The sequence below is a fragment of the Pristiophorus japonicus genome, unplaced genomic scaffold (genome assembly GCF_044704955.1).
Source record: "Pristiophorus japonicus isolate sPriJap1 unplaced genomic scaffold, sPriJap1.hap1 HAP1_SCAFFOLD_595, whole genome shotgun sequence".
In the NCBI taxonomy this organism is placed as follows: Eukaryota; Metazoa; Chordata; class Chondrichthyes; family Pristiophoridae; genus Pristiophorus; species Pristiophorus japonicus.
Genome location: NW_027254504.1, coordinates 35,001 through 51,082, shown reverse-complemented (window position 1 = coordinate 51,082; position 16,082 = coordinate 35,001). Strand labels below are relative to the sequence as shown.

Sequence of the window (16,082 nt, the reverse complement as noted above, 5' to 3'; positions counted from 1 at the left end):
AGGGGGTGGGGGGAGCGGAGAGAGAGTGGAAGGGGAGCGAGGGGAAGGGAGGGAAGAGGGATTGGGATAGTAGGAGGGGGAGAGTAGAGAGAGGGGGAGGGGGCAGGGTAGGGGAGAGAACGGGTAGATAGCGAGGGGAGAGAGGGAGGAGAGCGAGGGGAGGAATGAGAGGGGGAGGGGAGTGGAAAGGGGAGGAGTGGGGAAAGATGGGATGGGGAGGGGGAGAGGGAGGGTGGGGGAGAGAGAGAGTTACACTCCTGTACATGAGACACTGTGCGTGACACTCCTGTATATGACACGATGTGTTACATTGAGTAAAACACACCGGGCTGGAAATTCGGTTGGAGGCTAATTACGGCGCTAATGGCGTTGGGACGGTAAATTCTGCGTCAGGGAATGGATTGCGTCTCCAGCCACAAAATGCGTCAGCTGGGCCCTGAGTGTGGGGCGGAGCGCTAATGGAGGCGTTCTACACCTCTCTCAGGGCACTGGGCCGGCTGAGCAAATGAAAATCCTGAGCTAAAGAGCTGGCCTTGGAGCGCCCGAAGAGGCGCCTGTGTGAAAAAGCACAAAAATAACTGCCGATAGCTTGCTCACTGCCGCCGGAACCGCTCGGAATGCCCGCTTTCCCAGGCGGTCCACTAGGGCGTGCCGCGGGTCGCGACAGGGTCAGCACCAAACAAATATCGCAGGATAGTTAAATAAATACGTGGCTTGAGCAGTGGTGCAAGAGGGAGGGATTCAAATTCCTGGGACATTGGAACCAGTTCTGGGGGAAGTGGGACCTGTACAAAAGGGACGGTCTGCACCTGGGCAGGACCGGAACTGATGTCCTGGGGGTAACATTTGCGAATGCAGTTCGGGAGTGTTTAAACTAATATGGCAGGGGGATGGGAACATAGAAACATAGAAAATAGGTGCAGGAGCAGGCCATTCAGCCCTTCTAGCCTGCACCACCATTCAATGAGTTCATGGCTGAACATGCAACTTCAGTACCCCCTTCCTGCTTTCTCGCCATACCCTTGATCCCCGGGTAGTAAGGACTTCATCTAACTCCCTTTTGAATATATTTTGTGAATTGGCCTCAACAACTTTCTGTGGTAGAGAATTCCACAGGTTCACCACTCTCTGGGTGAAGAAGTTTCTCCTCATCTCGGTCCTAAATGGCTTACCCCTTATCCTCAGACTGTGACCCCTGGTTCTGGACTTCCCCAACATTGGGAACATTCTTCCTGCATCTAACCTGTCTAAACCCGTCAGAATTTTAAACGTTTCTATGAGGTCCCCTCTCATTCTTCTGAACTCCAGTGAATACAAGCCCAGTTGATCCAGTCTTTCTTGATAGGTCAGTCCCGCCATCCCGGGAATCAGTCTGGTGAACCTTCGCTGCACTCCCTCAGGAGCAAGAATGTCCTTCCTCAGATTAGGAGACCAAAACTGTACACAATACTCCAGGTGTGGCCTCACCAATGCTCTGTACAACTGTAGCAACACCTCCCTGCCCCTGTATTCAAATCCCCTCGCTATGAAGGCCAACATGCCATTTGCTTTCTTAACCGCCTGCTGTACCTGCATGCTAACCTTCAATGACTGATGTACCATGACACCCAGGTCTCGTTGCACCTTCCCTTTTCCTAATCTGTCACCATGCAGCGAGATAGGGCGAAGTAATATGGAGTCAGAAACAGATGGTAGAAAGGTAAAAAGCAATAGTGGAAGGCCAAGTAAACAAAGGCAAGAAACAAAAAAGGCCACACTACATCATAATTCTAAAAAGGACAAAGGCTGTTAAAAAAACAAGCCTGAAGGCTTTGTGTCTTAATGCGAGGAGTATCCGTAATAAGGTGGATGGACTAACTGTGCAAATAGATGTTAACGGATATGATGTGATTGGGATAACAGAGACGTGGCTCCAGGATGATCAGGGCTGGGAACTCAACATCCAGGGGTATTCAACATTCAGGAAGGATAGAATAAAAGGAAAATAAGGTGGAGTAGCATTGTTGGTTAAAGAGGAGATTAATGCAATAGTTAGGAAGGACATTAGCTTGGAGGATGTGGAATCTATATGGGTAGAGCTGCAGAACACCAAAGGGCAAAAAACATTAGTGGGAGTTGTGTACAGACCTATAAATAGTAGTAGTGATGTTGGGGAGGGCATCAAACAGGAAATTAGGGGTGCATGCAATAAAGGTGCAGCAGTTATAATGGGTGACTTTAATATGCACATAGATTGGGCTAACCAAACTGGAACCAATACGGTGGAGGAAGATTTCCTGGAGTGCACAAGGGATGGTTTTCTAGACCAATATGTCGAGGAACCGACTAAGGGGGAGGCCATCTTAGACTGGGTGTTGTGTAATGAGAGAGGATTAATTAGCAATCTCATTGTGCGAGGCCTCTTGGGGAAGAGTGACCATAATATGGTGGAATTCTACACTAGGATGGAGAATGAAACAGTTAATTCAGAGACCATGGTCCAGAACTTAAAGAAGGGTAACTTTGAAGGTATGATGCGTGAATTGGCTAGGATAGATTGGCGAATGATACTTAAGGGGTTGACAGTGGATGGGCAATGGCAGACATTTAGAGACCGCATGGATGAACTACAACAATTGTACATTCCTGTCTGGCATAAAAATAAAAAAGGGAAGGTGGCTCAACCGTGGCTATCAAGGGAAATCAGGGATAGTATTAAAGCCAAGAAAGTGGCATACAAATTGGCCAGAAATAGCAGCGAACCCGGGGACCGGGAGAAATGTAGAACTCAGCAGAGGAGGACAAAGGGTTTGATTAGGGCAGGGAAAATAGAGTACGAGAAGAAGCTTGCAGGGAACATTAAAATGGACTGCAAAAGCTTCTATAGATATGTAAAGAGAAAAAAGTTCGTAAAGACAAACGTAGGTCCCCTGCAGTCAGAATCAGGGGAAGTCATAACGGGGAACAAAGAAATGGCGGACCAATTGAACAAGTACTTTGGTTCAGTATTCACTAAGGAGGACACAAACAACCTTCCGGATATAAAAGGGGTCAGAGGGTCTAGTAAGAAGGAGGAACTGAGGGAAATCCTTATTAGTCGGGAAATTGTGTTGGGGAAATTGATGGGATTGAAGGCCGATAAATCCCCAAGGCCTGATGGACTGCATCCCAGAGTACTTAAGGAGGTGGCCTTGGAAATAGCGGATGCATTGACAGTCATTTTCCAACATTCCATAGACTCTGGATCAGTTCCTATGGAGTGGAGGGTAGCCAATGTAACCCCACTTTTTAAAAAAGGAGGGAGAGAGAAAACAGGGAATTATAGACCGGTTAGCCTGACATCGGGAGTGGGTTAAATGATGGAATCAGTTATTAAGGATGTCATAGCAGCGCATTTGGAAAGAGGTGACATGATAGGTCCAAGTCAGCATGGATTTGTGAAAGGGAAATCATGCTTGACAAATATTCTGGAATTTTTTGAGGATGTTTCCAGTAGAGTGGACAAGGGAGAACCAGTTGATGTGGTGTATTTGGACTTTCAGAAGGCTTTCGACAAGGTCCCACACAAGAGATTAATGTGCAGAGTTAAAGCACATGGGATTGGGGGTAGTGTGCTGACATAGATTGAGAACTGGTTGTCAGACAGGAAGCAAAGAGTAGGAGTAAATGGGGACTTTTCAGAATGGCAGGCAGTGACTAGTGGGGTACCACAAGGTTCTGTGCTGGGGCCCCAGCTGTTTACACTGTACATTAATAATTTAGATGAGGGGATTAAATGTAGTATCTCCAAATTTGCGGATGACACAAAGTTAGGTGGCAGTGTGAGCTGCGAGGAGGATGCTATGAGGCTGCAGAGTGACTTGGATAGGTTAGGTGAGTGGGCAAATGCATGGCAGATGAAGTATAATGTGGATAAATGTGAGGTTATCCACTTTGGTGGTAAAAAGAGAGAGACAGACTATTGTCTGAATGGTGACAGATTAGGAAAAGGGGAGGTGCAACGAGACCTGGGTGTCATGGTACATCAGTCATTGAAGTTTGGCATGCAGGTACAGCAGGCGGTTAAGAAAGCAAATGGCATGTTGGCCTTCATAGCGAGGGGATTTGAGTACAGGGGCAGGGAGGTGTTGCTACAGTTGTACAGGGCCTTGGTGAGGCCACACCTGGAGTATTGTGTACAGTTTTGGTCTCCTAACTTGAGGAAGGACATTCTTGCTATTGAGGGAGTGCAGCGAAGGTTCACCAGACTGATTCTCGGGATGGTGGGACTGACATATCAAGAAAGACTGGATCAACTGGGCTTGTATTCACTGGAGTTCAGAAGAATGAGAGGGGATCTCATGGAAACGTTTAAAATTCTGACAGGACTGGACAGGTTAGATGCAGGAAGAATGTTCCCGATGTTGGGGAAGTCCAGAACCAGGGGTCACAGTCTCAGGATAAGGGGTAAGCCATTTAGGACCGAGATGAGGAGAAACTTCTTCACCCAGAGTGTGGTGAACCTGTGGAATTCTCTACCACAGAAAGTTGTTGAGGCCAATTCACTAAATATATTCAAAAAGGAGTTAGATGAAGTCCTTACTACTCGGGGGATCAAGGGGTATGGCAAGAAAGCAGGAATGGGGTACTGAAGTCGCATGTTCAGCCATGAACTCATTGAATGGCGGTGCAGGCTAGAAGGGCCGAATGGTCTACTCCTGCACCTATTTTCTATGATGCCCCCGGGCGTTTCTGGTCAGCTCCGCCGGCACCAGCGCACTGAGCGCCACCGAACCCCTTTAGCGCCCCTGTTCCTGACCCTTTCCAGCGGCGCTGAGCCACCGGATGTCTACCCCCCCGGTTACCGCGTGGTATACTCCTGTACAGCTGGATAAAGGGACCGAGTGTAATGCAGACAAATTTGCTGGAGTTCTTTGAGGATGTAACAGACAGGGTGGATAAAGGGGAACCAGTGGATGTGGTGTATTTGGACTTCCAGAAGGCATTTGACAAGGTGCCACGTAAAAGGTTACTGCACAAGATAAAAGTTCCCGGGGTTGGGGGTAATGTATTAACATGGATAGAGGATTGGCTAATTAACAGAGAACAGAGAGTCGGGATAAATGGTTCATTTTCAGGTTGGCAAGCAGTGACTAGTGGGGTACCGCAGGGATCGGTGCTGGGGCCTCAACTATTTACAATCTATATTAATGACTTGGATGAAGGGACCGAGTGTAATGTAACCAAGTTTGCTGATGATACAAAGATGGGTGGGAAAGCAAATTGTGAGGAGGAATGTTATATGTTTCTATGAGATCTCCTCTCATCCTTCGAAACTTCAGTGAGTACAGAATGTTCCCAAAGCTGGGGAGTTCCAGAACCAGGGGTCACAGTCTAAGGATAAGGGGTAAGCCATTTAGGACCGAGATGAGGAGAAACTTCTTCACCCAGAGAGTGGTGAACCTTTGGAATTCCCTACTGCAGAGAGTTGTTGATGCCAGTTCATTGGATATAGAAACATAGAAAATAGGTGCAGGAGTAGGCCATTCGGCCCTTCTAGCCTGCACCACCATTCAATGAGTTCATGGCTGAACATTCAACTTCAGTACCCCATTCCTGCTTTCTCACCATACCCCTTGATCCCCCTAGTAGTAAGGACTACATCTATCTCCTTTTTGAATATATTTAGTGAACTGGCCTCAACAACGTTCTGTGGTAGAAAATTCCACAGGTTCACCACTCTCTGGGTGAAGAAGTTTCTCCTCATCTCGGTCCTAAATGGCTTACCCCTTATCCTTAGACTGTGACCCCTGGTTCTGGACTTCCCCAACATTGGGAACATTCTTCCTGCATCTAACCTGTCTAAACCCGTCAGAATTTTAAACGTTTCTATGAGATCCCCTCTCATTCTTCTGAACTCCAGTGAATACAAGCCCAGTTGATCCAGTCTTTCTTGATAGGTCAGTCCCACCATCCCGGGAATCAGTCTGGTGAACCTTCGCTGCACTCCCTCAATAGCAAGAATGTCCTTCCTCAAGTTAGGAGACCAAAACTGTACACAATACTCCAGGTGTGGCCTCACCAAGGCCCTGTACAACTGTAGCAACACCTCCCTGCCCCTGTACTCAAATCCCCTCGCTATGAAGGCCAACATGCCATTTGCTTTCTTAACCGCCTGCTGTACCTATATTAAAGAGGGAGTTCGATGTGGCCCTTATGGCTAAAGGGATCAAGGGGTATGGAGAGAAAGCAGGAAAGGGGTACTGAGGTGAATGATCAGCCATGATCTTGTTGAATGGTGGTGCAGGCTCGGAGGGCCGTATGGCCTACTCCTGCACCGATTTCTTCTGTGGTTATATACAGGAGCCATGCGGAGGGCGCGCGCTCTTACCCGAAATCGCAGAGCTTCAGGACGCCGCCTTTGCCGAGCAGGATGTTCTGCGGCTTCATGTCGCGGTGCAGGATGCGGTGGGAGTGCAGGTAATACAAGGCCGACACCAGTTGGCACGCAATCTCCCGGACCTGCGACACACGGCAAAAGCGTCAACAAGAGGCGCGGGGCGCCTCGAGAGCCCCGGCCTACCTCAGTCCCTCGCCGATCCACCCTCGGTGTCTCACAACCCCTGCGCACGCCCAGCCATTCCTTCCCAAGCGAGGCCGCCATTTTGTGCACAGCAAGATCCCAGCGGGAACAACGCAATCCATTAATGGTTGGGCTGTTTTAATTTGGTGTCAGATCTCCACCGATTGCAGTGTGATTTTTTTTTTTCAGTGATGTTGTTCGAGGACTAAATCCTGGGCCCACGGCATCGGGGAGAACTCTCCCTCCCCATCCCCAGCCACCCTTCTTGCAGTACTGGCTTTTGGAATCATTGACATCCACCTGATAGGGTTAACGTCCCATCCAAGAGGTGGCACCGCTGACAGTGCAGCACTCCCTCAGTACTGCCCCTCCGACAGTGCGACACTCCCTCAGTACTGCCCCTCCGACAGTGCAGCACTCCCTCAGTACTGCCCCTCCGACAGTGCAGCACTCCCTCAGTACTGCCCCTCCGACAGTGCAGCACTCCCTCAGTACTGCTCCTCCGACAGTGCAGCACTCCCTCAGTACTGCCCCTCTGACAGTGCAGCACTCCCTCAGTACTGCCCCTCCGACAGTGCAGTACTCCCTCAGTCCTGCCCCTCCGACAGTGCGGCGCTCCCTCAGTACTGCCCCTCCGACAGTGCGGCACTCCCTCAGTGCTGCCCCTACGACAAAGCGGCGCTCCCTCAGTACTGCCCCCCCGACAGTGCGGCGCTCCCTCAGTACTGCCCCTCCGACAGTGCGGCACTCCCTCAGTGCTGCCCCTACGACAAAGCGGCGCTCCCTCAGTACTGCCCCCCCGACAGTGCGGCGCTCCCTCAGTACTGCCCCTCCGACAGTGCGGCACTCCCTCAGTGCTGCCCCTACGACAAAGCGGCGCTCCCTCAGTACTGCCCCCCCGACAGTGCGGCGCTCCCTCAGTACTGCCCCTCCGACAGTGCGGCGCTCCCTCAGTACTGCCCCTCCGACAGTGCGGCGCTCCCTCAGTACTGCCCCTCCGACAGTGCGGCGCTCCCTCAGTACTGCCCCTCCAATAGTGCAGGGCTTCCTCAATACTCGAGGGGCTGAATGGCCTCCTCTTGCTCCTGTGTGCAGATCAGCTGTGATTTGATTGAATGGAGGAAGAGGCTCGAATGGTGTCCTGTTCCTCATGCTCCGACGTCCGTTCTGTGCTGGGTGTCGCAATGGCGGAACAGGCTGGAGAGGCCAAACTATTGCTACGTTGCCAAAGCCGCGTCCGACACTGCGGCCTAGCCAACGGTTTGTCCCGATTTATCTGCACTCTCGTGCGCTTTTCCCGTCGGACAAGTGGCTCTTGGGGTGGGGCGGGGGGGGGGGGGGGGGGGGGATTGGCGGCTGGGGCTGAGCCGAGGGGGCGGGAGGGGGTCTTCCAGGCACCCGCGAGGGCATCGGCACCCATACCTGCTCCTCGGGCAAACTCCCGTCATCCTCCAAGATCTGGAACAGCTCCCCTTCAGCGTAATCCGTCACAACCACCACCTGCGAGAGCGAGAAATGAAGATTCAGCGCTACCTCAGCTTCCCACACCTCCCCGAGCAAGCATAGGAGCTGCAACACCTGCCCTGTTACCCCCCCCACCCTCCCTTCCCACTACCCAGGACCCCAAACACTCCTTCCGGGTGAAACAGCGCTTTACTTGTACTTCTTGCAGTGTAGTTTACTGCACTGACTGCTCACGATGTGGTCTCCTCGACATCGGGGGGGGGGGACCAAGCGGAGATTGGGTGACCGCTTTGCGGAGCATCTCCGTTCGGTCCGTCAGTGTGACCCTGAGCTTCCGGGTCGCCTGTCACTTTAATTCCCCGCTCCTCTCCCACTCCGACCTCTCCGCCCTCGGCCTCCTGCACTGTTCCAACCAAGCTCAACGCAAGCTCGAGCAGCAACAACAACTGGTATTTATACCGTACCTTTCACGCAGTAAAATGTCCCAAGGTGTTTCACAGCAATGTTTTGAGACAAAATCAATAGATTTGACACCGAGCCACCTAAGATGACATTTGCAGCAGACGACCAAAAGCTCGGTCAATGAGGTAGATTTACGAAGCGTCTGAAAGGAGGAGAGAGAGGCGGAGAGGTTCAGGGAGGGAGTTCCAGAGCTTGGGGCCCAGGCAACTGAAGGCACGGCCACCGATGGTGGAGCGATTATAATCAGGGATGGTCAGGGGGGCAGAATTAGAGGAGCGCAGACATCTCGGGGAGGTTGTGGGGCTGGAGGAGGTTACAGAGATAGGGAGGGGGCGAGGGCCACGGAGGGATTTGAACTTGAGGATGAGAATTTTGAAATCGAGGCGTCACTTAACCGATAGCCAATGTAGGTCAGTGAGCACAGGGGGTGATGGGTGAGCGGGACACGGTGCGAGTTAGGACACGGGGCAGTGAGCACAGGGGGTGATGGGTGAGTGGGACTTGGTGCGAGTTAGGACATGGGTCAGTGAGCACAGGGGGTGATGGGTGAGCGGGACACGGTGCGAGTTAGGACACGGGGCAGCGAGCACAGTGGGTGATGGGTGAGTGGGACTCGGTGCGAGTTAGGACACGGGGCAGTGAGCACAGGGGGTGATGGGTGAGCGGGACTCGGTGCGAGTTAGGACACGGGGCAGTGAGCACAGGGGGTGATGGGTGAGTGGGACTTGGTGCGAGTTAGGACACGGGGGCAGTGAGCACAGGGGGTGATGGGTGAGCGGGACTCGGTGCGAGTTAGGACACGGGGCAGTGAGCACAGGAGGTGATGGGTGAGTGGGACTCGGTGCGAGTTAGGACACGGGGGCAGTGAGCACAGGGGGTGATGGGTGAGCGGGACTCGGTGCGAGTTAGGACACGGGGCAGTGAGCACAGGAGGTGATGGGTGAGTGGGACTGGGTGTGAGTTAGGACACGGGGCAGTGAGCACAAGGGTGTTGGGTGAGTGGGACTCGGTGCGAGTTAGGACACGGGGCAGTGAGCACAGGAGGTGATGGGTGAGTGGGACTGGGTGTGAGTTAGGACACGGGGCAGTGAGCACAGGGGGTGATGGGTGAGTGGGACTTGGTGTGAGTTAGGACACGGGGTCAGCGAGCACAGGGGGTGATGGGTGAGTGGGACTCGGTGCGAGTTAGGACACGGGGCAGTGAGCACAGGGGGTGATGGGTGAGTGGGACTTGGTACGAGGTAGGACACGGGGCAGCCGAGTTTTGATCACCTCGAGTTTACGTAGGGTAGAATGGGGGAGGCCGGCCAGGAGTGTGTTGGAATGGTCAAGTGTGAAGGTAAGAAAGGCACGGGTGATTTAGTGGTCCGGAGGAAAGGGGGAGGCGGGTTTGATCGGAGAACCGGGCAGATTGGGTGATCGTTTTGCGGAACACCTCCGTTGAGTCTGTAAGCCTGACCCTGAGGTTCCCCCTGCACCTCCCTGAGCGAGCACAGGAGATGCAACACCTCCCCTTTTATCCCCTCCCTTCCCACCGTCCCGTCCCCAAACACTCCTTCCGGGTGAAACAGCGCTTTACTTGTACTTCTTGCAGTGTAGTTTACTGTACTGACTGCTCACAATGTGGTCTCCTTCACAGTCTGAGGATAAAGGGTAGGCCATTTAGGACCGAGATGAGGAGAAACTTCTTCACCCAGAGAGTGGTGAACCTGTGGAATTCTCTACCACAGAGAGTTGTTGAGGCCAGTTCGTTCGATATATTCAAGAGGGAGTTAGATATGGCCCTTACGGCTAAAGGGATCAAGGGGTATGGAGAGAAAGCAGGAAAGGGGTACTGAGGGAATGATCACAGCCATGATCTTATTGAATTGGTGGTGCAGGCTCGAAGAGCCGAATGGCCTACTCCTGCACCTAATTTCTATGTTTCTAAACCCTTCATGATTTTAAACATGATTTGCAGACAATACACAAATCGGCTCTATGGTTGATAATGAAGAAAGCTGTAGACCGCAGGAAGATATCAATGAACTGGTCAGGTGGGCAGAACGGTAGCAAATAGAATTCAGGAAACATGTGATTGCACGGGAGAGGGTACAGAGGGGATTTACGAGGATGTTGCCCTCCCTGATAAAGTGCGACATCCCCACCGACACCTGGGAGTCCCTGGGCCCAAAGATCAGTCCGCCCTCAGTGGAGGGAGAGCATCCGGGAGGGCGCTGAGCTCCTCGAGTCTCGTCGCCGAGAGCGTGCAGAGACCAAGCGCAGGCCAGCGGGAGGAGCGTGCGGCAAACCAGTCCCGCCCTCCCCTTCCCTCAACCACTGTCTGTCCCACCTGGGACTGTGGCTCTCGTATCGGACTGTTCAGCCACCTAAGGACTCATGTTAAGAGTGGAAGCAAGTCTTCCTCGATTCCGAGGGACTGCCTCTGATGATGAAATCACTGGACAATGACAGCAGAAGAGAGACATTCACACCTTTCATGGTTTTCTGTCTGATATATTCATATATTCATTTACCTGAAGGAGTTCCATTATCTCTGGACTGTGGCTCCACAAAGGCTGGTATCAGGGTAGGCCGAGACAATGGGCCGGGGACCCTGAGCCATTTGGATATGAATGCGACCAGTAAACCAACCATTAAGTCACCTTGGGAAGGTAATCATGAACAATGACTCGAGATGAGGAACAATTAGCCAGCAAGCGTTCACATTTGATGCGGTCAGCGTTTTTTGGTATAAAGAAGACAAGCATCCGAAGGCTCGCAGAAAGGCAGCAGTACAGGAACGGCAACTGAAACACTGCGCTCTGCTGTTTAATCAGCCTGGACCAGGAGAAGGCCTTTGACAGGATATCGCACACGTACCCGATGGACGTGCTCCCCAAGATGGGGTTTGGGGAGGGTATCCGCAGTTGGATCCAACTGCCCCACACAGACATCAGTGGCGCAGTTCTAATCAACAGGTGGGAAACTGAAAGCTTTCCGATCAGGTCTGGAGTCAGGCACGGCTGTCCCCTCTCCTCGGTCTTGTTTGTGTGCTGTATCGAGCCCTTTGCCGGGTCCATCAGGAAGGATGCGGGCATTAGAGGGGTGACGATCCCAGGCAGCGGAGGTGCTCAGGTCAAGACCTCCCTGTGCGTGGACGATGTGGCCGTCTTTTGCTCGGATCCGCAGTCGGTCCGCGGATTGCTCACAATGTGCGACCAGTTTGAACTGGCCTCGGGAGCGAAGGTCATGTTCCTCGGCAACTGGGCCGACCGATCCTTTATTCCCTTCACCGTTGAGCCAGATTACCTGAAGGTGTTGGGAATATGGTTCGGAGCGGACGGGGCGTGCGGCAAAAACTGGGAAGAGCGAAAAAGTGAAGCAAAAACTGGGATTGTGGAAGCTGTGCTCCCTCTCCATGGCAGGAAAGAACCTGGTCATCAGGAGTGAGGTGCTCTCGGGGTTGCTGCACGTGGCACAGGTCTGGCCCATCTCTCGCTCCTGTGCCCCGGCAGTCACCCGGGCCGTCTTCCACTTTGTCTGGAGGTCCAAAGTGGACCGTGTCCGCAGAGACACCATGTACAAATCTCTGGACGGTGGAGGAAAGGACGTTCCGAACGTGGCCCTCATCCTGATGGCCACCTTTGTGTGCGGCTGCATCAAGCTGTGCACAGACCCCCGGTACACAAACACCAAGTGTCACTACGTGCTGAGGTTCTACCTGTCCCCGGTGTTGCGAAGGATGGGTCTGGCCAAGCTGCCGCAAAACGCCCCCACCAGCTGGACCATGCCTGTCCACCTGACCTTCGTGGAAACGTTTTTCAGAAAAAACCCCTTTGACCACAAGTCCATAAAGCAGTGGTCAGCACGTGAGGTCCTGGCCGCCCTACGAAAGGAGAGGGTGGACCCTGTTGGGTGGTTCCCCGAGCAGACTGTCGAACTCGTTTGACAGAACGTCTCATCGCCAGAGCTTTCACACAAGCACCAAGACGTAGCTTGGTTGGTGGTGAGGAGGGCCTTACCCGTCAGAGCGTTCAGGCACAGCCGGAGTTCCAGAGACACGGCACTCTGCCCCTGAGTTGGCTGTGGTGCGGACGAGACTGTCATCCATCTCCTTCGCGATTGCCCCTTTGCGAGGCAGGTTTGGAAAGAGATGCGGCGGTTGCTGTCGAGGTTCATCCCGAGCAGCTCTGTAACACAGGACTCGGTGCTCTCCGGGCTGTTCCCAGGGACACACGCCGAGACAGACATCACCTGCTGCTGGAGGGCCATCAACTTGGTCAAAGACGCACTTTGGTCTTCCCGAAACTCGCTGGTCTTCCAGAGCAAGGAGATGTCCACGGCCGAGTGTTGCAGACTGGCGCAATCCAAGGTCCAGGATTACGTGCGGAGGGACGCACTAAAGGTCGGTGCAGTCGCCGCAAAGGCACGGTGGGGAAGGGCCAGAGTTTAAGGCCCTTCCACCCCGGTAAACCCAGGGGATGGAGTCAGACCCCCCCTCGGCCTGTACTTGTTAATCTGCTTGTATACATCGAGCACTTTGTACTGAAACACACCTGTGTTGTGCCATGTATAATGCAAGTCTCTGCCCTGTTTAGTGACTTGTAAAGAAATCTAAATGTATTGTCATCCGTTCCGTGTACTGCATTCACCTGCACGGTGCTACATGTAACGTGATTCGTGATCGGTATCCTGGAATCTAATGTAAACCTGTCCTTACCTGCTCCATGTAATACCCTTACCTGCACAGTGCTACATGGAACGGGATTCGTGATCGGTATCCTGGAATCTAATGTAAACCTGTCCTTACCTGCTCCATGTAACACCCTTACCTGCACAGTGCTACATGGGACGGGATTTACAGATTGGACTAAACTCTACCCTGAAATGAAATGTACGCGAGTGTATTGTGTGGAATTGCTGTCAGCGTCCAAACGAATTGTACGGAATGGCTGGCCGCAATGTGCTGAGCTATTTTCCAGTGCACTGTGAAAATGTTATATGAATAAAGTCTATTTTAGAAAACAAAACTGAAGCCAGTTAGTCTTCGGGACACGAGTTGCAACCAAGGAAAGCGCCAACACTCAACCTCAGGAAAACGCCTGGTGATTATACGTTTTGTCTGTGTGTTGTTGCTTTGAACAAACTAATAGTTTTGGATTGAGCCTTTGCGCTGTGTATATTTTGTTCCTGTAAATCCCAGAGGCAAAGAACTGCAGTACTGACCAGGAAAGCCAAAACCTTACAAATGGGCCACCCCTTATTCTGAAACTATGCCCCCATTTTCTCGACGAGGGGATGTTTTATGGTGCGTCTTGGAGTATGTCTTGAAGGAAGAAAGAGAGGTAGAGAGGCGGAGAGGTTTAGGGAGGGAGTTCCAGAGCTCGGGGCCCAGGCAACAGAAGGCACGGCCACCGATGGTGGAGCGATTATAATCAGCGATGATCAAGGGGGCAGAATTAGAGGAGCGCAGATATATCGGGGGGTTGTGGGGCTGGAGGGGGTTACAGAGATAGGGAGGGGGCGAGGGCCATGGAGGGATTTGAAAACAAGGATGAGAATTTTCAAATCGAGGTGTTGCTTAACCGGGAGCCAATGTAGGTCAGCGAGCACAGGGGGTGATGGGTGAGTGGGACTTGGTGCGAGTTAGGACACGGGGCAGTGAGCACAGGGGGTGATGGGTGAGCGGGACTTGGTGCGGGTTAGGACACGGGGTCAGCGAGCACAGGGGGCGATGGGTGAGCGGGACTTGGTGTGAGTTAGGACACGGGGCAGTGAGCACAGGGGGTGATGGGTGAGCGGGACTTGGTGTGAGTTAGGACACGGGGCAGTGAGCACAGGGGATGATGGGTGAGTGGGACTTGGTGCGAGTTAGGACACGGGGCAGTGAGCACAGGGGGTGATGGGTGAGTGGGACTTGGTGCGAGTTAGGACACGGGGCAGTGAGCACAGGGGGTGATGGGTGAGTGGGACTCGGTGCGAGTTAGGACACGGGGCAGTGAGCACAGGGGGTGATGGGTGAGCGGGACTTGGTGCGGGTTAGGACACGGGGTCAGTGAGCACAGGGGGTGATGGGTGAGTGGGACTGGGTGCGGGTTAGGACACGGGGTCAGTGAGCACAGGGGGTGATGGGTGAGTGGGACTCGGTGTGAGTTAGGACACGGGGGCACAGGGGGTGATGGGTGAGTGGGACTGGGTGTGAGTTAGGACACGGGACAGTGAGCACAGGGGGTGATGGGTGAGCGGGACTCGGTGCGGGTTAGGACACGGGTCAGCGAGCACAGGGGGTGATGGGTGAGTGGGACTGGGTGTGAGTTAGGACACGGGTCAGCGAGCACAGGGGGTGATGGGTGAGTGGGACTGGGTGTGAGTTAGGACAAGGGGTCAGTGAGCACAGGGGGTGATGGGTGAGCGGGACTGGGTGTGAGTTAGGACACGGGGCAGTGAGCACAGGGGGTGATGGGTGAGCAGGACTTGGTGCGAGTTAGGACACGGGGTCAGTGAGCACAGGGGGTGGTGGGTGAGTGGGACTTGGTGTGAGTTAGGACACGGGGCAGTGAGCACAGGGGGTGATGGGTGAGTGGGACTGGGTGTGAGTTAGGACACGGGGTCAGTGAGCACAGGGGGTGATGGGTGAGTGGGACTCGGTGTGGGTTAGGACACGGGGCAGTGAGCACAGGGGGTGATGGGTGAGTGGGACTGGGTGTGAGTTAGGACACGGGGCAATGAGCACAGGGGGTGATGGGTGAGTGGGACTTGGTGCGGGTTAGGACACGGGGTCAGTGAGCACAGGGGGTGATGGGTGAGCGGGACTTGGTGCGGGTTAGGACACGGGGCAGTGAGCACAGGGGGTGATGGGTGAGTGGGACTCGGTGCGAGTTAGGACACGGGGTCAGTGAGCACAGGGGGTGATGGGTGAGTGGGACTTGATGCGAGTTAGGACACGGGGTCAGTGAGCACAGGGGGTGATGGGTGAGTGGGACTTGATGCGAGTTAGGACACGGGGTCAGTGAGAACAGGGGTGATGGGTGAGTGGGACTCGGTGTGAGTTAGGACACGGGGTCAGTGAGCACAGGGGGTGATGGGTGAGTGGGACTTGGTGCGAGTTAGGACACGGGGCAGTGAGCACAGGGGGTGATGGGTGAGTGGGACTTGATGCGAGTTAGGACACGGGGTCAGTGAGAACAGGGGTGATGGGTGAGTGGGACTCGGTGCGAGTTAGGACACGGGGCAGTGAGCACAGGGGGTGATGGGTGAGCGGGACTTGGTGCGGGTTAGGACACGGGGGCAGACAAGTTTTGTATCAACTCTGGGGTAGAATGTGGGAGGCCAGCCAGGGGGGGAGTGTGCTGGAATAGTCAAGTCGAGAGATAACAAAGGCACGGATGAGGCTGCTGGACGGATGTTAGATGTTAAGGGTCTACACCGATGCTTCCTGTGTGAGTCAGAGGATATTAAAGTGTTGTTCTCATCAACCAATCTCGTCACAACAGGGAAATGAAACTGAAAGTAAGGAGTTAAAGATTCCGGCCTTCCAGTGTACAACGTGTCGACCATCTGTGAGTTCATTCAAAAGTTCCAATCACAGGTGAGTGCTGCTTTCTTTCCTACAGTACGAATTTAATACAAAGTT

General features: G+C 53.4%; 2 protein-coding genes across 2 annotated transcripts in view; one reads left to right on the top strand and one right to left on the bottom strand.

The window, feature by feature from the left end:
• Positions 1 to 6,316: 6,316 nt before the first annotated feature.
• The window catches only part of LOC139255374 (serine/threonine-protein kinase 36-like), a 25,820-nt gene continuing 16,054 nt past the window's right edge, over positions 6,317 to 16,082 (bottom strand). Inside the window, exons 4-5 of the mRNA XM_070873904.1 lie at positions 7,964 to 8,041; positions 6,317 to 6,480 (exon numbers count right to left, since the gene is read on the bottom strand). Of these exons, the coding sequence (XP_070730005.1) occupies positions 6,346 to 6,480; positions 7,964 to 8,041 (213 nt within the window). The 3' untranslated portion in view covers positions 6,317 to 6,345. The remainder of the gene's footprint in view (positions 6,481 to 7,963; positions 8,042 to 16,082) is intronic.
• The window catches only part of LOC139255377 (BTB/POZ domain-containing protein 17-like), a 4,005-nt gene continuing 3,870 nt past the window's right edge, over positions 15,948 to 16,082 (top strand). Inside the window, exon 1 of the mRNA XM_070873906.1 lies at positions 15,948 to 16,037. The gene's annotated coding sequence lies outside the window, so the exon portion shown is untranslated. The remainder of the gene's footprint in view (positions 16,038 to 16,082) is intronic.